Below are 22,790 nucleotides of genomic sequence, written 5' to 3' on the forward strand. Positions count from 1 at the left end.
TTTTAAAACTTTTTTTTTTTTTTACTATTTCAGACTGAAACCATCAAACTTACAACTTTTTAAACTTCTTAAACTTTTCAAACTTTGTCAGACTTTCTGGTCAGGCTTTCTCAAGCCAACTTAAAGTTTGTCTTGACAAACTTTTTTATCTAGTTATTATATATAATATATTTTAATATATTATTGGTGTTTTATTACCTTAATTATATCTATGTCTGCACTATGTTTGTACTTTGTGTACTGGAAGCTCCTGACACCAAGACGAAATTCATTGTGTGTGTAAACACTTAGCAATAAAGCTCTTTCTGATTCTGATGAAAATGCAAATTCAATCTCTGACAGCAGGTGGCGTTTATGGAACACTAGCGTTTCCTGAGTTATTGCTGCAAGCAGCTCTGCGCTAATCAATGTGTATTTAACGATGTAAGAAGAAAAAGAAAATGCCATCGAAACTTTTCTGAAGACCTCAGTCCTCCTCAGAAATACATCCATATTCACCCCCACCCTAATTCCATAATTAGTTTTTTCTTTCAGTATTTCAATTAATTTGTTCTGTCTAGTATTTGCTCTGCTTGTGCGACTTCTCTCCTGTGTGATTCCGTTTTCAGTTCATCTCTCTTAAAGGTAATATTTCATGATGATCAGTACGTTTATGTTACCAAATTGCATCCTATCAGTAATAAACTGCCCACGCTGTTTTGAACCTGGTCATTTGTTTAAATGCTTAAATGCGTTGCCAGATATTGAGAAACCAACAAAACAATCTAAAAAACTAAATAATAAATAAACCGCAATGAGTCTAAATCTTGAGTTATGGAAGTAATATAAAAGTATTGCTGTCCCTCACTTGAAACCTATAACCAATTTATTCACGTCCTAAATTATGTAAAAAATAAAAAATAAACTATCTGCGTGTCTGCATGCTAAATCACAGCTCGCTCAAGGGACGAAGTCATGTAAAATTTTCACAATGATAATATTTATTCATCAATTTATTATTATTATTTTAATCCTACATAGCTTGCTTAAATACTTCTGCGGCTGCCTCTTCAAACTCAGCCATACAGATCATGACCTGTCCCGTTGGTCCTGATCGCGCTGACCTGCCTTCCGTTACCACTACACTCTCTCTCTCAAACATACATAACCTACATTCTCCTCTTACATACAAATATTTTGTTCAGACATACATATTTTCTATGTATCTATCTGAAAGGAGAATGTATGTGTGTGAGAGTAGAACATGTCCAAGGTGTAAAGAAAATATATTCCTTTTTAACTTATGGTTGCACTACATGATACTTTTAGTAATTAAATTTAAACCTATGAACTTATTATGTTGTTTAAACCATAAGGAAACAACTATAACATAAACTACAATATAAAAAGTACATGTCAAAACAACTAACATGACTACACTTTTTGAGGTTTCCTTGTTACAGTGTAATTATATGCTTAAGTACTGAGAATCAATTAAGTACAGCATGCACTTATTATAGAGTTGCATTATGCATAATTTACTGTTATTACTGTAAGTACATGTAACATGTAACAAGAACACTTTAAAATTATTTTACCAATGATTTTTTTTTTTCTTATTTCCACTGTATCATCCAGTGCACTGTTGTGCATATGTAATGTGTGATACAGCTTTCTTTCTCTATGATGTGCTGTTTACAACGCCCTCACTTGCAGTACCATGCAAAAACCGTGGGAAAACTGCCAGTGTTCATTTCTTGGCAGCCTTTTTAATGTGATTTTGGGGCCATTATCCATATGGCTGTATCAGTTGTAGCTTCAACACTCCCTTCTCCCTTTGTTAGATAATGGTAATAATGGCAAGTAGACAGACGTTTTTCTCTGCTTGCTTCTCCTCTTACATCTTACATTGCTTCAGTGTCCTGCACACATTCTCTCTCTCTCCCTCTCAGAAGTGGGATAGTGTTCAGTCCGGGTGGTAATTAGGTCATAAGCCCTCTCTGACTCACTCAACATCTCATCCATCGCCTTTCACACTTACCCAATCATCTGACATCCCCCATGAGTGTCTTCATGAGCTCTTGCCTTCTTGTTTATCCTCGGGTCTTCCATTCAGTTTCCTGATCTTCTCCACACGGCTCTTGGAAATCTTCTCGCCATCTCCTGCTCCTTCTTAACTCTGCAGTGCTTGACACTCCTGCATCATGAGTCCTGGTCTTCAGCGGTCGGATGGAAAGACAAACCACTCTATCGATGGGAGTTTGGACCACAGTTTTGGAAGGTGTGCTGAGGCGCAGGGGGCACCACCACTGAAAAATTACATTTTTCTGACTATTTTCACTTGCTTTTGTCCAGCGTGGCCTATTAACATTGTGGCATTGGTCTTTTCTCTAATGGTGAGTAGAAAGGTTGTTTTTTTTATTTATTATTATTATTATTGAGTGTATCTACCTGGACAGTTGCAAACATTTTAATTCTGTCATAATTTGTTCACTTTCATGTCCAGTCAAACCTGAATCACTTTCTTTCTCTTGTGGAACATAGAAGATATTTTGAGATTTTTTTTCTGTCCATACAATGGAAGAAAATGGTGACCAAAAAACTTACCAATATTCTTTAAAATACCTTCTTTTGTTGAATGAAAGGTCATATAGTACAGGTTTGCAGTGACATGAGAGTAAATTGACAGAATGTTCATTTTTGGGCGAATTATCCCTTTAAATCAAATACTTAACTGATGTTATAGATCATAATGTGCAGTTTATCTTTGGTCTTATCTTTATCTGCAGATAGTGTTTTTCTGAAAAGGTATGTTTCTTGTGGGTTTATAGTCTTTCACTTGGCAATGTGTTATGCATGCGGCTTTGAAATCTGACTAAACCTGATGTTCTAAAGATCCAGATAGACATATAAGTGTTATAAATAGACAGGCCTCAAGTGTCTGTGAAGTTCATTTTGTAGCACTCCCACACTTGCAAGACTGCATACACTCTCACACACACCCTTTCCCCTACTCGAACATTCACACGTCAGCCTGCAGGTGTGCTAAGATGATGAACCTTCTCAGGCCATTGTTCTCAACCAATGCTTATACTGTTGATGAACAGGAAAGTTTTTTCAGTGGTTTCCTATCTGACTTTTCACACTTTGACCTCAGAATGAGATCAGTCTAGCCACTAACATGTAATTCTTTTTTTTTCAAAGTCAGTTAAAAAGAAAGTTACTTTTTCTATGAATTTAATATATATATTAAAGAACAGTGATGGTCATTCTTTTTTGTCTTATGGTATCTAAGGCCATGACCTCATCGATACAGCTCAACGTTAATAATATATATTATATATATCATGTAATGACTGTAAATGTGGTGGCAAATACTTATAATATATATATGTAAATGTTAGAAAAATATGTAAATGTGTGTGTGTGTGTGTGTGTGTGTGTGTGTGTGTGTGTGTGTGTGTGTGTGTAAATAGAACATTTAAATACATGTATAAAATTAATACTGGTATTAATTTTTTAAAGATAGATAGATAGATTGATAGATACAATGTATTTTAAATGCACACACACACACACACACTTTAATTATTTAAAAATATATATTATTTAAAGCTTTTTAACAATAATAATTGTTACCATGGATGTAAAATAAAATGAAAGACATTAAGTTAACGCTAACAGTTTTAAGCACTGCACCATAGGAATAGAGAATAATACAATGAATCAGGAGGTGCGGATCAAGACAGAATGGGTATAAATGTATCATATGATCATTTGTATATTTTTTAAGGTACAGTTATTCATAGCATAACTATGATTCATCTGCATCATAAAAATGAGTCATTTTCCCCAGCTGCCCATTCCTTTCATACCGTTCCCCTGCTTGCAGCAATCAAATATATGCTTTCAAATGCCACTACTAGACTAGAGGCGGAGGGGTCTGAATGGGGTAAAGTGCAAGGGCTTGTTGTGAAGAGCAGCACATCCAGTTTCAGGTTAACTCTGTCACTGCTACACATTAAAACTTTAGGGCTCACTGACTGCAGCAGCTGCCTCTGAGAAACCAGATGAGCATCACAAATCATGCAAACCAGCTTACTGCCCTCTGACACACTGGGGGCTTTATGCACACTGTAACATTGTCAAAAGTGGTTAACACATAACAATTATTTTACAAGAGCAGAGATTTAATAATAATAGTAATAATAATAATATTTTTTCGTGTTCTAGGCATACATTTAATAACATTTAGTGATGTTCACAGCTAATAAAAAGTTTAGACCACCTGCTTTGTCTCAAATAATATCCAAAACCCGAAAAAAATCTGGTTTTAATATGCGAATCAGCTAAGTAAAGTCAGATCATCTTTGTCATCCTAAATGTGATTTAGTGCGAGCGAGCTGTATGTCCAAGGCTCAGTTTGCTGTCTGATCTTATTAAGAGAGCTGAAATGAGGCTGGTATCTTCACTACGCCCCTCACTGCTGTCTGCTTTATGGGCCACATACTGAAATCTAGTTTTCACTTGGAGACCGGTCACTAATTCTGCTATCCAAATATTCTGCAGATGTATTTTTAAATTGAGTAGAATTTCTGTAAAGCCTCAGTCAAATGAATTTCTGCAAGTTTTTTATTTGTTATTTTGTCAAATTGTGCCTATTCTCACCTATTCTCTCATTCAGTCTCAAAGCAGTTATGATGCAGAAGACTATGAAGGAGCTCAGCGGTTGGGGAGAAAGGCTCTTCACATGGGAATCGCTTCCCTAGTCATTGGCCTTGTGATCATAACGGTCTTCTGTGTTGTACACTTCACCACGGTACTCATCTTCTCAAATATATTGAAAATATGATTCGCTTAAGGAATAGTTCACTTAAAAATGAAAATGTAGTCATTATTCACTCATGTCTAATTCGTTCCAAGCCCATATGAAGGTCTGGAGAAAATCCTAGCAACTGTTTTCAGTATAATGAAAGTGAAGGACTGGCCAAAAAAATAAAAAATACCATGAAAGTATAATAAAGTAATTCTTATGACTCAAGCGATATATTTCACGTTTTCTGAAATTATACGACAACTTTATATGAGAAACAGACTGATATTGAACTCATTAATCACAGAAAATCTTGGAGTAATCAGTAAAGGAAGCTGCGATGCCAAAGTTGTGAACAAAGTGTTCTTTTAAGTTCAATCTTTTATATTAAATCAGTTGATTCTGTTCACAAAGTCAGTGTAAATGGTTTGATAACAAATTGGACTGATCTGGTTTTCAAATTCACTCACTGTCATGGCAGTCCAACTGCAGTGGTTAAAATTTAACTGGACTGGAAAATTCCTATTTATTTACCAGATTTTCTCTTTTTCTGTTCCATTAGAGAAAACTGTGTTTGGAACAACACGAGCAGTACTAAATTGAACTTCTTTTTTTGGTGAACTATTTGTTTAAATTATCAGTTGTATTCTAACTTACATGTTATTAACATAATGTATGCATTTTGTTTCATTTAGTAAGTAAATGTTTTATACTTTTTTATATCAACTAAACAGACTGCAATCTGATAGTGGAGAATGCAGTTTGACAGGAAGACTACTCTGTAAATTGGTGGTGATCATTTCCAGTGAACGCCAGAGGACACTGTGAGCTACAGCCAGAACTTGGCGACACTATGGTGGCACCATGAGCTTGAACCATCCCAGGTTTACAAGTAATCAATATTTTCAAATGGAATGTGTCTGATTTGCTCAAAGCATGGCCAAGAGTCCGAACTACAGAAAAGCTTTCACTTAAAGTCACTTCATATTCATACCATCTCAGAATGATGTTGTTTATTTCTGCAGGCAGTACAACTGCATTTGTACATCTGTATTTGATAAGTATCATGACACATCAAGTATTGTAAATGTGTAGTTTAGTGGTGTACATTGTATTTGTCCTAAAGCAGCATTGTATTTGTCCTAAAAGGATGCTTGCACCCAAATAGCTGATGCTTTTACAGAGAGAACGAGGAAAAAAAAATAAAATAAATAAAACTTATGTTGTAATGGTGAATGTAAAACCACAGGAATTTTTTTATGAATTTAAATTAATATGCAATGTATAAACTGACTCAATGCACTAATTTCACAAGTGTCTGTATCAGTTATATAATGGATTATAGCGGCACTAGACATTCCTTCTCCACCTTTACACCCAATGCAATCTGCAGCGTTTGGAGTATTAAGTATTACGATATGAAATATTATAGCCAGCTCTGGTTAAATATAACTTAATCTGTCTCCAGTCTTGGCCATCAAAGCAAACATCTACTAGCTAATCATGCAATGGTATACTAGTGGTAGTATTTACTTTACGTGTTTCATTGACTATTTTTTTTTTTTTAGAGTACTTCAATGTACGGGTGATTATAGTAATAGTAATCATGTGTCACTATCATCAATCTCACTTCAGTTACTAACTAATGTTTTTCCCAGATGTACTGGAGGTTCATCTCATTACTGTTGCCACCCATGTCTGTGTGCTTCGCAGAAACAGTTCCACTTATCCCAGAACCTCACTGCCAATCATGTCATCATGACACTGCAAAACTGGACAGCCATGAGAATTTCGCAAGCTTCTGGTGAACATGTGTTGACTCTCAAACACAGCTGTCTCACTCCATCACTTGACACACCCAATGCAACAGTTCCTATAAATAAACGAATAAGCAAATAAATAAAATATTAAAATATATTTGAAATATAAAGATTAGAAAAATATACAAAATAAAATTAATACTAAAATATTTTAATAAAATATTTTATAAAAATTCTAAAAAAAATAAAAAATAAAAATAAATAAATAAATAAAAACACTATGTGCTGTTTTAACTAAAATGCTTCCTTTATTGTTTTTATTTACATTTTTTAAAATACTTTAAACGAAATTAACCTAATGGTCTATATTTGGTTACTGTAATAGAATCCATTATTTTCAGTGTAACAGCGCCAAAATACGCAATCAAAACTAAAGGTTTTCTTTCTTTTTATTTTTTCTTTTAATTTTTTACGTAATTTATGAATAAGATGCTCATTTCTACATTGCACTTGTAGCTGATAAATATGTGAATATTATATTTAAAAAATGAGATATACACACAGTGCAAAAAAATAAATAAATCACCGTGTTACAGAAGAAACCAATCGTGTTCCACCTCTCCCCGTCTCCCACTGGTTTTCTGCTGCACACACTGCTCGCTGGTAGCTGCAGGCGGAAGAGGTGTGCTTAACAGTTAACCTTTTCGTCGTGAGACAATGTGAAAATGGCGTTATGAAAAGAAACAGTCGCGGGCTACGGGCAAATAAAGTTTTCAGAGGTAAGATATTTAATCATAAGGGGAATTACCAAAGTCCGAGGTGAAACGGAAATACACTCGTCGTTTATGTAGGCGAGACTTGCACGCAAGAACTGAAACAAAGAAAAAGCGATGCCAAAATACGAGCAAAAAACAAAAACAAAAAAAAACATCACCGTATTTACCGTTACTTCATTAGTATTTCTAGGTTATTTCGCTGTTGAATCGGCTGTGTAACGCTAACTCCATACTGCTAAAACAAATGGTGACTTAACGTTACGTTAACTTTATTGTAAACAGCGGTCAAAGGTTAACGTTATACATTACTTTAATCTTTAATCACGTTGCTTTTGAACCGCATCTGTATTGTAACGAGTTATTTTTTAAGTAACGTTAAATATAAACGTCTTTCAAATTCATGTAAATACAAAGATAATTTTCGGCCTCATCTGTTGCATTTCGTCTCGTGGAAGCCGAACTGTTCTTCGGTGGTTATACGGTTATAATACGGTTCTAGCCATATATTTTTCGTATGTGGTGTATAAATATTTAATAAATGGATAAATAATGACTATTTTTCTTGTGGGCCACCTGGCATCCTCGTTCAGTTGTTATGGTTACCAGGTGAAGCTCGCTTGCGTTTATTTAGAAATGATGCGGGGAAACGAAAATAACATCTGCGCTTCCACCAACTTTATATTTATTTAAACTTTGGAAATGATTTTATGAAAAGAACATTATTGGGGTACAAGTAAAGGTATATTCGTCCCCAAAATTAGATTTTTTGTCATCATTTACCTTGTATGAGTTTCTATTGAACACAAAAGAAGATATTTTGAAGAATCTTGGTGAGCGAACCATTGATGATAACCCAGAAAACACAGGTACGTCTGCAAGATGTCTGTTAAAGATTGCTTCATCTGGAAAGCATCTGCTGCGAACAAACATCCGATAAACGTATTTCAGATGTCAGTTTTACATACATGCTAAATTATAAACATCTTAAAGACATCATCTAAACGTCTACTTGACATCTGATAGGAAACGACATATAGACCTATTGCAGATGAGCAAACACTCTCAAAAATACATCTTGCAGACGTCTCCAAGATATATATATATGTATTTATGAGTAAGATAAATTATGAAGAAAGCTCTGTTCAGAATTGGGAGTCTCATTTACATGCCTGTAAATAAGCAGCAGCATGGGCAACACCAGCAGTGAGAGAAGCGCAGCGGAGAAGACACAGCGGCGAGAGAGCCGTGGTGGCAAAGATGGTGCTCGACCCAAAATCCTAATGGACAGTGTGGAGGACGGAGACCTCTTCCAAACAGATGATGCAAAGGTGATGTGGTTACAATGAAATAGTAACCTGGGAAGCATGTTCCTTTTCTCATTTATTGTGGCGATATCTCACTGCTCTGCTTCGATGGGCTGTACACACCTCATCCATCTTTCTCTCTGTCTTACTAGGAGTTTCTAGCCTGGCAGCATGATCAGGAATCAGAGGCTAAAGCCCTGCCAGAGGAAAGGCCCACTGTGTTCCGCTGGAATGGTCCAGGGAAAGAGATTTACTTGTCTGGCTCCTTCAATAACTGGTCAAGCAAAATCCCCTTGAGTAAAAGGTAAGTGCTGACAGATCATTAGCATGACATGGTAGACTATGTTAGCACAAGAAACACAGCAGGAGGTATTTGTATTGTCTTAAAAGTAATAGAGCTGAATGTTCCACAAGGTTATTTTATTTAAGAAATTCATAGTTTCATTCAAGAAGGGGGCATTCAATTAATCAAGTATGACAATAAAGTTGTCAAAAAATTGATTTCTTCTGAACTTTCTGTCAGAAAAAAAAAAAAAAAAAATCAGTTTCCACAAAAATATGAAGCTGCACATCTGGGGCCTGTTCTTCGTACATCACATCCAAGATGATATCATCATGCTTAATCAGGATCTGGCTAAAATCAGCTGTTCGAACGCACCTGTTGTTGATGGTTAGTTTGGCTGGATTGAGTTATCTGTGATAATTGTGGGTTAATTGGTTGGTTTAAAAGGGGTTATGTATCGATACTCAAAATCACAATCAGCAATGCAGCGACTGGCTGGCGGCAAGACAGCAACGTAATGACATCATATAATTTATACAGACACCCCCGAGCAGGTTTAAGTTTATGGACCTGTTGCTATGACAGCAACTCCAGATGAGCTTCAAAAAACCAACCAATCCAAGATCATGCCAAATTGTCAATGATCAAATCCAGATAAATGAGTTAGTGAGGTACGAAGAACAGACCCCTGATGTCAACAGTGATAATAATAATAAGTGTTTCTTGTGCAGCAAATCAGCATGAATAATTTCTGGAGGATCATGGGACACTGAAGACTGGAGAAATGGCTGTTTTAAAATATATTAAAATAGAAAATGGATCACAACATTACAGATTTCTTAATACTAGATTTTGGATCAAATAAATAATCATAGTGAGCAGATCTGACAGATTCCACTCTTTTGAACAGTAGTTCAAATAAAATAAGCTTAACATTTCTGCTTTTCAATCTGCCTGTTCACTTGCATTGTAAGTGAACTGATTTTGTGGTGATCAACTCTGTGCCACAAAATTGATCGAGCTTAACTCGAATCAAACCCAGAATATTTCTTCAACCACATTATTGTACCTAATTATCTAGCTTCACAAATTTCAAAAGGGAAAAGAAAATACTTCCCATAGCTTTTTATAATGTAGCATTAGGACACACTGTCTTTCTGATATTGTAGTTTTGGCCTCTTTTATCACGAAAAGCATGAAAATTAAGACCGCACTTGCTGTGCTTTCACATGCTCAGCACTAGGGCTCAGTGTGCTCTTACAGGAAACTACAGTGGACACTTAGGTGATCTCTTACTGAAAGCAAAAGGGCATTTTCCAGAATGTGCTGCCTTTTGATTTTATGGCCATTATTCACTGTCATCGTCATAAGTAGAAAAAGGAAAGAACTTTCAACTCGCTTTTCCTTATTGTTTTGTCCTCTCTTTTTTACAGTCATAATAATTTTGTGGCCATAATTGACCTGCCTGAAGGAGAGCACCAGTATAAGTTCTATGTGGACGGACACTGGACATTAGACCCCAAAGAGGTGGAAAAAAGTGTCTCTTATAGTTTTTCTCATTTCTCTAATAATCCTAATACATTGATACTTTGATATATTTCTATTATTATCTTTTTCTAGCCTTTTGTGACTAACAAGTCAGGTGTGGTGAATAATGTTATTAAAGTGAGGAAAACAGACTTTGAGGTTTTTGATGCACTGAAGACAGACTCTGAGAAATGTGCCGACTTGTCAGGTAACTCTAAATCCATATAAATCTATTCATGAAATATTCTACAGGTTCTGATTTTATGCTTTTTTTTTTTTGCCTGTCAGACTTATCCAGCTCCCCACCTGGACCGTACCATCAGGATTCCTACTCAACCAAATCAGAAGACAAACTGCGCACTCCTCCTATACTCCCACCACACCTGCTGCAGGTGCTCCTCAACAAAGACACTGGAATCTCTGTAAGGACCGCTTTGCTACATGCTGAACATTGATCACCCAGTCTGATGAAAGCAGCTGCTTTATACAACTGTCTGTCTAGAATCATTTTGCCGTCTTGTTTTCATGTATTTCATTACGCTTCATTTCCACTTTGGCAGAGTTTCCTGTTCTCGCAAACACTGCCATTTTTGTTTGTTAGAAAATCTTTTCTAACAATATAAGTCTCTCTCATCTAAAAAAAAAAAAATAACAAAAAAAAGAGAAAATCACTCATCGCTCTGGATGGCTGGATGGTTTTTATTATGCACAAAATCAGATGGCAAAATCACAAGGCAAAATTACTAAAACTTAAACTAAAATTGAGTCATTTTAAATGATAAAAGGTGTGATAAAAGGTGAATTCATAATATTAAATAAATACTGTTTGTAAAAGTGATAAAAACTGAACAATGGTATATATTTTTATTGTTTTGGTTATGTAGCTAGTAATATTTATGGAACATTTAACTATTGCTGTTACGTAAACATAATTGGATATTAAAGCTTTTTCATTTGGGTTTTCTTAAGCACATTAAATCTGATGGAACTGAGCAAGTGATTTGAGAAGAGTTCGATTCTTTGCAGATACATTGTTGCAGTTAAAGCAGTTCTTTTTGGGGCTTAAAGAGATAAGAAAAGATAACAAGCCTGTGGTTGGAAATTGCTGAGTGTGGGCAATTTTTGAAAGCAGAGACTTTCCCTAACTCTTTCCCATGTCTGCTTTTACAGTGTGACCCAACACTGCTGCCTGAACCAAACCATGTGATGCTCAACCACCTGTACGCCCTTTCCATCAAGGTCTGGCAGCAAACTACACACACTTTAGAAAGACAAACCTCTAACAATGTCCACACACTCAGTGACCTGGAAACCATATCAGCTGTATGCATGTTTGGGATTTATAGAAAGTGTTGTTATTTAATAATCCTAATTTACATTTTTTTTCTTCAGTTCAACACAAAAGTAGATGTTTAGCAGAATGACAGTACCGCTGTTTTTCAAATAATGAATGGCTGATAGGCTCTAAAAATGACAAAAGCACCATAAAACTATTATTAAATTAATAGATATGACTTTTATAGATATGAGTTAACTAGTTATTATTTTCAGGTTAACTAATAATTTCTGTTTTGCATATGGTAGAAATGACCAGCATTTTTAGTGGATATCACTGATGTGCCTCTGTTTGCTCTCCTCACACAGGATGGTGTGATGGTCCTTAGTGCAACGCACCGTTACAAAAAGAAGTATGTGACCACCCTGCTGTACAAGCCTATATGATCTCAATCCATCAACCTATTCTCTCTGGTTTCTGCCTTATACAGTCATCTACTGCTAAATGTTATTCATCAAAGAAAGTGACCAGACCTATCTTACACCAGCAAACTCGCATGTGACTTTATATTTGTCTCTTTCTGAAAATCAGCTTCTGATCCATAAACCATTATCTACAGTGTCTGCACAACTGTGTGTTTGCTAAATGTAAACAAATATCATTTCTTATGAAGCTTGCAGACATGTAAGTGTTTTGTATGTAGCTCTTCGGTTTATACATTTCAAAATACTCCTAGATCATTAAAAGGACATCTGTGATGTCTGTTGTCATCTATTCTTTGAGTTCTTGATTCCGGGGATGTCACTAAAGACTTGACATTTAATCTGAACATTCCCATCATGTTGTTCTGGATTTAGAAAAATCTGCAAATACAATGGTGAACCATAATATAACTGTTGATGAATGGACCACTGTGCTAATAAAATGCACACTAAAACATTATTTGTGTATTGTTTGTTTGCATGAAACAATCACACATTTTACACAAAGGTAATTCAAGGTTCTCTTGCAAAAAAAATGTGGTTTCTGTAAGCAAGTCTATATTATAAAAATCCCTACACAGTTATCATGGAGATAGCTTTGGTCAGTGATCAAATATGATTAGGGTTGGCTGAGACAGTTCTCAGTGTGATTTGTTGTGATGTTACCAGGCGACAATTTTGAAAGTCAAAAACTAAACCGTATTAAATAATTGTGAATTGAAAAATATGAACTCATTTAAATTCAACTAAACAGCTGATATCAGTTTAAGTGGAGCATATAGGCAGAGAAAGAAAAATGCCACCTGTTACTTGGACTTGGCAAAATCGTATGATAAGTTTGCCCGCGGCTTGCTTTAATCTCTCTTACTTTGAGATACACCGTTCAGTTAAAGTCTTTTTTTCTTAATCATAAAGGTGTGTGACCGGTTCAATGAGCAGTGCAAAGTATATGATGCACCAAACTAGATGACTTAAATACCAACTTTTTCATGTGCAAATAAGTAAAAAAAAACTCTACAAAAGGAAGGCTGTTAATTAGAGAAGAGACAGTGATTTGGTGCAAGTCATAGGGACTGGCATAGAGCTTTAGCTTGCTATAGCAGAACAAAAACAGCGGTTGTTGTTTAATTTAAATGAAGAGGAAGCCTTCGGAAACTGGAGGCATGTTAGTGAAACAGTCATTGTTAAATCAACTTAATATTGGCTTTGTTATTCCGACTTTAGCATTACCATCATGATTCAAGGGTAGCATGTAAAGGTGTCACATAGTATAGTCAGAAAAACATCTTATTCATCTGTGCTGTTATTGAAAGTAATGAATTGTCTACAGTAAGATCATAAACTATAACTATATCCCACATATTATTTTCCATTATAATAAATGAAATTATATTAGAGAAAATTATGTTATCAACTGGTTGAAAAGGATTTTAAAGCTTTTTTTTTTTAGAATTTATACCACCCTGCTTTCAATATGGCTGCATTTTTATGTTATAACGGATAAATATACAATGTGTTTAAGTAGATAAAATCTAAATAGACAGCGGCGCTAAGTATGTATTTATTAAAATAAGGTGTGATGTTTAGAACAATGTTTCAAAAGTGCAAGACAGCTTGTGAAAAGAGAGTTTGGGCTGGTATATTTAAATTGTCATGTAATATTTAAAAACAGAAAAATTAAAAACATTTTTGTTTATCCAAAGCAATACGAACATTCTCTAAAATGATCCCCATGGCCTTTTTGAAAATGGTTACAACTAGTTCAGCTCTAGAATCTCAGGCTGGAGAAAAAAATCATGGGGAAGACTGTACGGAGCCCTGTACATTATCTGCAAGTAAGAGCTGAACACTACAAGGGCACATTCAATACAATGTAACATGCTCCTTTATACAACTTCTCTTTTTCTCTTTCAGACAGTAATGATGAGTGTGATATGTTTGTCTGCCAGTGTGACAAGACTGCAGCGGAATGGTTTACTTAAGCCTCTTATAACGCCTCCAATAATCATCTGTCCTTGAGTGTTTGCGCCATCAGCAGCTTTCTCATCACTCTTACCACATTTATGGTCACTCTCACACCACTATATAGCAACAAAATACCCTGTAATAAGTTAAATGTGCATATACATATCATAATTGTTATTTGCTTTCATTCTGGTCATTAAAACACACACACTTTTGTGTGCTGACAGCTGTTTTGCAACTTTTGCAAATTCTCATGATTTTTTTGAGAAAACTGAAATCTTGTACCAGCTGTGCAAACTGCAAAAAAATGCTGACGTTCCCAAAGATCAAAACTCTCTCTCTCTCTCACACACACACACACACACACACACACACACAGTGTGATAAGTGTACATAAACACACTCAACAATCTCAGCAACTGTAAGTTTGGGCGCTTGTGTTTGTACATGTAGTGACATGAAGTGTGGCCAGGTATGGTGACCCATACTCAGAATTTGTGCTCTTCATTTGTCCCATCCAAGTGCACACACACAGCAGTGCGTTGTGAACAAAAACACACACAGTGAGAACACACACCTGGAGCAGTGAGTAGCCATTTTTGCTGCATTGACCCGTGGAGCAGTTGTGGCCTTGCTCAAGGGTCTCACCTCAGTCGTGGTATTGAGGGAGGAAGAGAACACCCCCCACCTACTCCCCCCACCTACAATCCCTGTCGGTACCAAGACTCGGACCCGCAACCTTTGGGTTACAAATCCAAGACTCTCTAACCATTAGGCCATGACGGCCTCATTTGTAATTCACAAAGTTCTCTTATCAATGTGCCCCACCCATCAAGGTTATATAAATAAGTTATAGACCTATAAATAATTGGCCAGTAATACCTGTTCATCCAGTCTTCACCATGAACACCTTCCTGTCTCTCGTCATCCTGAGTGTGAGTCTGCCCTCCTGTGAGTAAACTTAAGATACTATTCAACTTATTACTATTAAGCTTACTGTTTTCATTTATAAAAATGTTATTATGTGTGCAAAGCATATATGCATATGGAAATATTCAATATAATTCACAATATTTGTTAGTCAGTTCAATAATTGATCTAATAACTTATTTATTAGATAAAATGTTTAATGAGAATGCCTTAACAGAACTTAAAGGGATATTCCAATTGTAAATTGAAAACTACATCTAGAGTCTATGTAAAAATATAAAATAAAAACGTGCTGCGACTCCCAGGGTGGATTGTAATCTATGAAAACATGGATGCCCAGCCCATTTACACTATGTTTTGTGTTTACATTTTGTACTCTGATAATCATATTTGAATTCTCTAAATAATAATTTTAAAATACCAAAAGTAATTGGTCATAAAAACTGTGTCACAACAGACCTCCCTGGTCTCTACAAGGTCACAAGTAGGGAACACTGGATGAAGCACAAACAATAAACAATATTTATGAGAGATGTATAGCAATTTTATATTAATGGTCTATTGACATAAAATTGCTATACATCTCTCATAAATATTTTAAAAGGCAGATGGTGAATTAAAGATTTTATTAGATGAATTTTGGTCGTAGTGTATGTTGCCTCTTTTGACTAGTGAAGTTTGCACTATACAGTATGAGTGTAAATATATGATAAAAATGGTTCTTATGTATATATTCCTAAAATGTAAAGCCTAAAATATTAGACACTGGTAAGTACAGAACAGTCATTGATTAAGATTTATTATTATATTCATTATATTCATTATTATATTAAATGTTATTTAGCATTTAGATTTTATTTCATCATTAGATTGCTAATCAGTATGAAGCACTGATAAACTTTCCCTGTTTAACAGTGCTGGCGACTCTAGACTACCGTGCGCTGTGGCAGTTCAGGTCTATGATCCTCTGTACCATCCCTCAGAGCTGGCCGGCACTGGATTATGCAGACTATGGATGCTACTGTGGAAAGCTGGCTGACGTTTTAGTTATTTTTCTACAGCAGCCAAGCAACAAAATATCCTAAAATATAATAAAGATTGATCAAAAAGAGAAGGCAACAATCTTTTGAATCATGTCTACTTCATTCTCTGTCTCTCTAGGTGCTGTGAGGTGCATGATGGGTGTTATTCTGACTCATGGCAACATGAAGACTGCTGGGGTATCTTAGACAACCCCTACACTGAAGTCTATTCATTCTCATGTGACAAAGCGGCAAAACAAATCACCTGCAATGGTAAGATGCTACGCTCGGACAGACTGTACTGGAGAAGACTATCTAAACTCTGTTTGTAATTGAGACCTGAACTGTATCTGGATTGTGACACATATCTGTTGTTTTTTTTTTGTTTCTTGCAGCTGACAAGAATCGGCCCTGTGAGATGTTCATCTGTGAATGTGACAGAAAAGCAGCCGAATGTTTTGCACAAGCGGGTTACAACCCAGAACACGAGCACTATCCTAGTGAAAACTGCAAATGAACTCAAACTCAATAAAGGTTTCAAACTGTCCCTAAAGTCTCATTAAAGACAGCAATCTGATATCATCTAACAGTTTATTTTTGTTCATCCCAACTGATATTTAATTCAGAGCAGACACACTATTTAATGGTGTACATATATATATATATAGATATAGAATAAAGAATCTGAGATTAATTGGAATGGTGATATATATATATATATATATATATATATTTTTTTTTTTTACAACAACAACAACTTTATGAAAAAACAGGAAGAAGTTGCTGCACTATTTCTAGGCCATTAATCAAATAAGTGCATTTGTAACAGCTGTTTTGCTAATTTTTGCAAGCCTTATGGAATTCTGCTTTTTCGAGAAAACTGAAATCTTGTACCAGCTGTGCAAATTGCAAGCACATGCTGACGTTCCCAAAGATCAAAACACATATACACAGACACATTTGCATAGATAAGTGAATATAATTACACTCAACTTGCACAAAACTGTAACAATCTCAACAATGGTACGTTTGGCCGCTTGTGTGTGAACATGCATGCAAATGTATTAACATATGTTACGTGTATACTTCACAAAGTTATCTTATCAGTGTGCCCCGCCCATCAAGGTTATACACATAAGTTGTAAACCTATAAATAACTGGTCACTAATACCTGTTCATCCAGTCTTCACCATGAACACCTTCCTGTCTCTCGTCATCCTGAGTGTGAGTCTGCCCTCCTGTGAGTATACACTTAAGATATGTTCTACTATTAAACTTAATTTATTATATTTTGTTATGTATGCAAAGCAAATGTTTAATATATAGAGTTATTGAATATAATTCGCAAACCACCATTTATTCATTTAGTCAGTCCAATAATTTAACTACTAAGTACTTACTGTAATAAAAATGCACATATTTTAATAGATAAAATATGTTATGAGAATGCTGTAAGGGATACTCTGTTATTATAGGTCATTAAACCTGATTGGTTAAACTGGTTGTGGTACAACTGACCCTTTGCTCCCTGGACTCTACAAGTTCAAAAGTATACTGACCACTGGATGAAACCGAAACAAACCATATCATATAAACACCTTTCAAAAATATTTTATAAAGGTGACGATACACGGTGCAGCTTTATTTGAGCAATGTTGCTTGGGTACCTTTCTATTGGGAATGGTTAACAAATTTCTGTCTGGATACTTTAGACCGTCTGTGGGCCGTGTTTCACCTGGTTGCTCGTTGACAGCAACATTGCTCATAAAGTTGCCCTGTGCATCATAGGCTTGCAACAGATGGTGAATTACAAATGTTATAAGATTAATTTTGGTCATAAACATATAGTGTATGCTGCTTCTATTGAATAGTGAAGTTTGCAGTTCACTATGAATGGTGTCAGAAACAAAGGGACAGTTGACCCAAAAATTAGTTGTCATTCATCATAGTCACCTTCAGTGCCATTTTAAACCCGTTTGACTGTATCTGACTAATCTGTTGAACAGATTTGTTGATATGGTTCATATGTACTATATTCAAAATTTTATGAAGCATTTTGTCTTTTTTAGACAGTGGTAAATACAGAGCAGTTGTTGGTTAAGATAGTTTTTTACATAGCATTTAGATTTTATTTCATCATTAGATTGCTAATCAGTATGAAGCACTGATAAACTCTCCCTCTTTAACAGTGCTGGCGACTCTAGACTACCGTGCGCTGTGGCAGTTCAGGTCTATGATCCTCTGTACCATCCCTCAGAGCTGGCCGGCACTGGATTATGCAGACTACGGATGCTACTGTGGAAAGGGAGGCTCAGGCACCCCGGTGGATGAACTGGACAGGTCAGATTTAAACCAGTTACAGTGACACTGAATGAATCATGTGAATCAGTTTAGTCAGTCACACTTCAGCCTTCCCAAGCTGAAAGGTTTAGTGCATAGTTTACAAATGTTCAAAGCTGCATGTTGCACAAATTTATTTTTATGTAACAATTTATCCATTGAAGCTGGCTGACGTTTTAGTTATTTTTCTACAGCAGCCAAGCAACAAAATATCCTAAAATATAATAAAGATTGATCAAAAAGAGAAGGCAACAATCTTTTGAATCATGTCTACTTCATTCTCTGTCTCTCTAGGTGCTGTGAGGTGCATGATGGGTGTTATTCTGACTCATGGCAACATGAAGACTGCTGGGGTATCTTAGACAACCCCTACACTGAAGTCTATTCATTCTCATGTGACAAAGCGGCAAAACAAATCACCTGCAATGGTAAGATGCTACGCTCGGACAGACTGTACTGGAGAAGACTATCTAAACTCTGTTTGTAATTGAGACCTGAACTGTATCTGGATTGTGACACATATCTGTTGTTTTTTTTTTGTTTCTTGCAGCTGACAAGAATCGGCCCTGTGAGATGTTCATCTGTGAATGTGACAGAAAAGCAGCCGAATGTTTTGCACAAGCGGGTTACAACCCAGAACACGAGCACTATCCTAGTGAAAACTGCAAATGAACTCAAACTCAATAAAGGTTTCAAACTGTCCCTAAAGTCTCATTAAAGACAGCAATCTGATATCATCTAACAGTTTATTTTTGTTCATCCCAACTGATATTTAATTCAGAGCAGACACACTATTTAATGATAAGCAAATTCACATTTTCTTCCCACTGGCAAACAGTTATTCTCGTTTAATCCAGTTTGTGTTTAAAACAAGTAAAAACAATTAGTCAGTTATTGAAACTTATTATATATTCTTTGAAAAAGAATTATTCTTATCTATCTGCAATTAAACCTTGTTTATAAAGACAAAGATAACTGATTCAAAAAATATTTTGCAGCTTAATCAGGTTAAGTACATTTATATGCAATTATTGGAAAAAAAAATCTTATAAATTAAAAATACTTGTACTGATACTAGTCTGTCACATTTATTTTTGAAATAATATTTTGTGTAGTACACACTGAAAAAATTATTTTTACAGTCTAATGCACCTGAGAAACGAAATTCCTAATATTAAGAGAGACTTTATCTTGAAGTGAAGTTAATTGGGTCTTATCCCATTGGTAAATTTAAGCAACTTAAATGTTCTGCTTCGTGCTCAAATTTAGTGGGAAAAAAATCTCTAACAAGTCTATTATCTACAATCTTGTTCTCTAATAATTATATCATGTTTTAAGGAAGTTTAGATATTTTTACTGGAAAAAAAGAGACAGAAACCCTGCTTAAGAAAGTGATTTTTGGCAGTGTTGGAGGTTGATGTGTGTCAGTGGCTCTTGGGTTTGGCCTCACAGATGAAAGGGTAAGATAGAGTACAGTCCGCATCATTCCACAGCCTCCGTCTTTCCAGAGTTATCCGAGCGTGAAGTTGCCCACAATCCTCACCATTCACACGGACATCCCAGTCATCTGGTTGACCTACATCCCAGAAGCTTACACAAACATCAGCAGTTAAATGAAACATCTTGGGAGTTTTTCCCGATTGACCTCCTCTCATTATTTTATATGGGTTCTTACTGTTCAGAAGCACTAAAATCTGTTCCATCTACCCAGGACCATTGTCCCTCTTCTTTCTCAACAAGCCCGATCCAGTAGCTCTCAGACAGCTTCACGATTGAAGACAGGAAGTCCTGGTTTAAAAAGAGACAAGACTCACATTTAACCTCAAAAAAAGACACCCACAGATTATTATGATGTAGTGTGTTGCTGCCTTACAAGTTCAGCCAGGTCATTGACAACCACTAAATGTGATCCTTTCTCCACACAACTTTTCTCAGCAGTTTGCCAGTTCTTCTTTATTGAAGACTGAAAGTAGCATGAGTCTTTATAAAACACCCAGTTTTCCTTACAGGGACCTGTACAAACACACATTATCAAAATAAATCTAAAATCAGGCAGGTTTCCAAGTCCAATATAAACAATTTGCTAAGAAGTAAAAATCAGGACATATGGGGTCCAAAAGTCTGAGTCCATTATCTAATTTAAACCTGGAAATCTTATTTTTGAAAAGTTTTAATGTGACATGAATAAAGAGGAAGAAGTTGCTGCCCTATTTCTAGGTCACTAATCAGACAAGTACATTTGTGACACTGATCATGTGACTGTTATCAAGCTCAAAATGTTCTTTGGATGATCTCAAATTATTCTGGAGAAAATGATCAGCAAGGTTCGGCACAAACTTGTGGAGTTCATTATGTTCAAATACTGAGAAACTAAATTCAACTGTTATTCTAATAATATATTTTGTAATGATCTTTTTATTCAATTATATAAGTGGAGAGCTTAGTAGCATTCTCAGTAGTGGTTTCAGACTTCGGAGCTCACTGCAAGTCATGAAGAGCCTCACCTTTCACCGGCATTACACGCTCAGAGAAGTGAGCATTTTCTGGGAGAAAAAGATGAATAAATAAATAAATAAATTAATTAATTAGAAAAAGAAATGACAAAAGATTGATATTACAGGTAGTTTTAGTACATTACATTTAGTTTATATAAGGATAGCCTACAAATACTGTACATAAAATTTTAATTTACAAAAGACAGAAAAATTGGCCTTTACTTACCAAATTGCAGAGTTTTGGGGGCATCGAGGGTCTTCAGAGAAAGTCTAAGATCAGTGACATCTTGGCTGACCTGAGAGACTTTGAAGAATCACAAATCAAAAACAAACTCTATGGTAAAAAAAAAAAAATACAAATAATAAAAATTGCATAGAGAGGGATCCAACAGGTTTGGCTAAATTTGACAAATTAGTGGGGTGGAAGAAAACATAGACAACATACTTTTAATTCCTACAGCCAGCGTCAGTATGAACACATAAAGGACAAGAACACCATACAGTATGTACATCTTTCTGTTCTGTCTACCTGTAGGAAAGAAGAAATAAGCTGAAGTGTAAGAATATGGGACAAACTTAGACGGAAACTGCATTTTGAATGATCATGGAGTCTCAGCATTCATTTAACAAACAAGGATTTACTATGGTATTTCACTGGCTTATCTGGTTCCTAGAAATTTAGAAACACTTAACTATTCTTTCTTAGTAAGGTGTCAGGCTTTACTCTTAATTTCGAGTCGACATTTTCTCCAAATCACAGTTTTTAACAATAATATACAAACATCCCTTTCATAAAAAATAAAAATAAAAATCTTTCTTACCTGATTCAAATAATAACTTTTGGCCCGTATGATTAATTTCTGCCTCAGGTGTGGTAAACCGGTCATATGATACGGATTCCATGTCTGGGGAATAAAAGCAGGTTGTATTTACATCAAATTTTGGGACATTTGTCCCAACATCGAAATATTGAAGTGTAAATAAAGAGAGTGAATGTACTAAACACAAGGTATCAAGGTCATGCGACAAACAGTTGAATATTAACCTCTAGAATGACAAACTATATCTGAACTTCATCCATCACAAACATGGAGAAGAGCAAATGCAAATGTGTGTTCAGTTCAAAAACACAGCAGAATGCCAGAATGCCATACATCAGAGATACTGTCAAAATATACAAAACCATATCAAAGAGACATCAAACATTTTTTTGCACAGCCATTCAAAATTGTAAAACATTCTCACTACCAAATCAAATTAGGAGTTTACTATGAAGCACCATACATTAAAATGCTCTCACTGTCAAAAGGTCTAAATGTCAAGTGCAATAAATCTTACTGTTTAAAGTGGCTGTTTCTGTTGGCTCTCTCTCCTTGTCTGCGGTCAGTGTCCTGATAGCTGTTTTTTGTCATTCTGTCCTTACGCAACCGTTCCTAACCATTTCCAAGAGCAGAATCAACAGTCCTAACGTCCTATTGGACTATCTGTAACACTTGTATCCTCATGTGTGTGGAATATGACAAAATATTCAGGCAAGAAATGACCATGACCAACTCATCACATATGAAATCCACTTGTTTGACCCACATGTTAAACTAAGTTTTAAGATATTAATAAGTTATTTGAACACAGCTGGATGCACACTGCTGTTCAAAAGAAATTAGAAAGAACATTTAGAATGTTACAAAAGCTCTGTTGAACTTTCTATTAATAATAATAATAAATTAAATAAATCATGAAAAAAAAAAACAATACATACTTGGCATACTGTATATCATTCGTATGTTACATGTATAAGTCAACAGTTGAATTTATATAAGTAGATTGGTTTTGATTTA

At 35.4% G+C, this 22,790-nt stretch overlaps 3 protein-coding genes and 2 long non-coding RNA genes across 8 annotated transcripts; 4 read left to right on the top strand and 1 right to left on the bottom strand.

Annotated features, from left to right (window-relative positions):
• Positions 1–2,214: 2,214 nt before the first annotated feature.
• On the top strand, positions 2,215–6,081 carry LOC113093766 (uncharacterized). Its single transcript, XR_003287898.1, has 4 exons — positions 2,215–2,375; positions 2,769–2,787; positions 4,664–4,798; positions 5,527–6,081. It is a non-coding gene; the product is annotated as an uncharacterized LOC113093766 (long non-coding RNA).
• Positions 6,082–7,185: 1,104 nt separating this feature from the next.
• prkab1b (protein kinase, AMP-activated, beta 1 non-catalytic subunit, b) lies at positions 7,186–12,658 on the top strand. 3 transcript variants are annotated; one of them, XR_003287897.1, is made up of 9 exons: positions 7,186–7,331; positions 8,512–8,656; positions 8,785–8,936; positions 10,349–10,442; positions 10,536–10,650; positions 10,731–10,864; positions 11,613–11,681; positions 12,087–12,285; positions 12,342–12,658. XR_003287897.1 is itself a non-coding variant. In XM_026259326.1 (8 exons), the coding sequence occupies exons 2-8, from the start codon at positions 8,516–8,518 to the stop codon at positions 12,162–12,164; spliced, it is 783 nt and encodes a 260-aa protein (XP_026115111.1). In that variant the 5' UTR covers positions 7,186–7,331; positions 8,512–8,515; the 3' UTR covers positions 12,165–12,658. The 3 variants fall into 3 exon arrangements, 2 of the variants coding, with proteins under 2 accessions (XP_026115111.1, XP_026115112.1); XM_026259326.1 differs by having other exon boundaries at positions 12,087–12,658; XM_026259327.1 differs by having other exon boundaries at positions 7,196–7,331; positions 8,509–8,656; positions 12,087–12,658.
• A 2,325-nt stretch (positions 12,659–14,983) lies between these two features.
• On the top strand, positions 14,984–16,664 carry LOC113093782 (uncharacterized). The gene is made up of 3 exons (XR_003287900.1): positions 14,984–15,116; positions 16,011–16,390; positions 16,513–16,664. It is a non-coding gene; the product is annotated as an uncharacterized LOC113093782 (long non-coding RNA).
• A 598-nt stretch (positions 16,665–17,262) lies between these two features.
• Positions 17,263–19,194, top strand: pla2g1b (phospholipase A2, group IB (pancreas)). The gene is made up of 4 exons (XM_026259348.1): positions 17,263–17,357; positions 18,307–18,457; positions 18,752–18,885; positions 19,008–19,194. The coding sequence occupies exons 1-4, from the start codon at positions 17,309–17,311 to the stop codon at positions 19,127–19,129; spliced, it is 456 nt and encodes a 151-aa protein (XP_026115133.1). The 5' UTR covers positions 17,263–17,308; the 3' UTR covers positions 19,130–19,194.
• A 331-nt stretch (positions 19,195–19,525) lies between these two features.
• Positions 19,526–22,404, bottom strand: asgrl1 (asialoglycoprotein receptor-like 1). Of its 2 annotated transcripts, none has more exons than XM_026259346.1 (8): positions 22,291–22,404; positions 21,774–21,857; positions 21,398–21,481; positions 21,179–21,256; positions 20,962–21,000; positions 20,331–20,470; positions 20,133–20,245; positions 19,526–20,047 (listed from the first exon to the last, which is right to left on the bottom strand). In XM_026259346.1, the coding sequence occupies exons 2-8, from the start codon at positions 21,853–21,855 to the stop codon at positions 19,882–19,884; spliced, it is 702 nt and encodes a 233-aa protein (XP_026115131.1). In that variant the 5' UTR covers positions 21,856–21,857; positions 22,291–22,404; the 3' UTR covers positions 19,526–19,881. The 2 variants fall into 2 exon arrangements, with proteins under 2 accessions (XP_026115131.1, XP_026115132.1); XM_026259347.1 differs by lacking the exon at positions 22,291–22,404 and adding an exon at positions 21,998–22,115.
• Between the last annotated feature and the right edge of the window lie 386 nt (positions 22,405–22,790).

The sequence above is a fragment of the Carassius auratus genome, unplaced genomic scaffold (assembly GCF_003368295.1).
Source record: "Carassius auratus strain Wakin unplaced genomic scaffold, ASM336829v1 scaf_tig00215135, whole genome shotgun sequence".
Classification (NCBI taxonomy): Eukaryota; Metazoa; Chordata; class Actinopteri; order Cypriniformes; family Cyprinidae; genus Carassius; species Carassius auratus.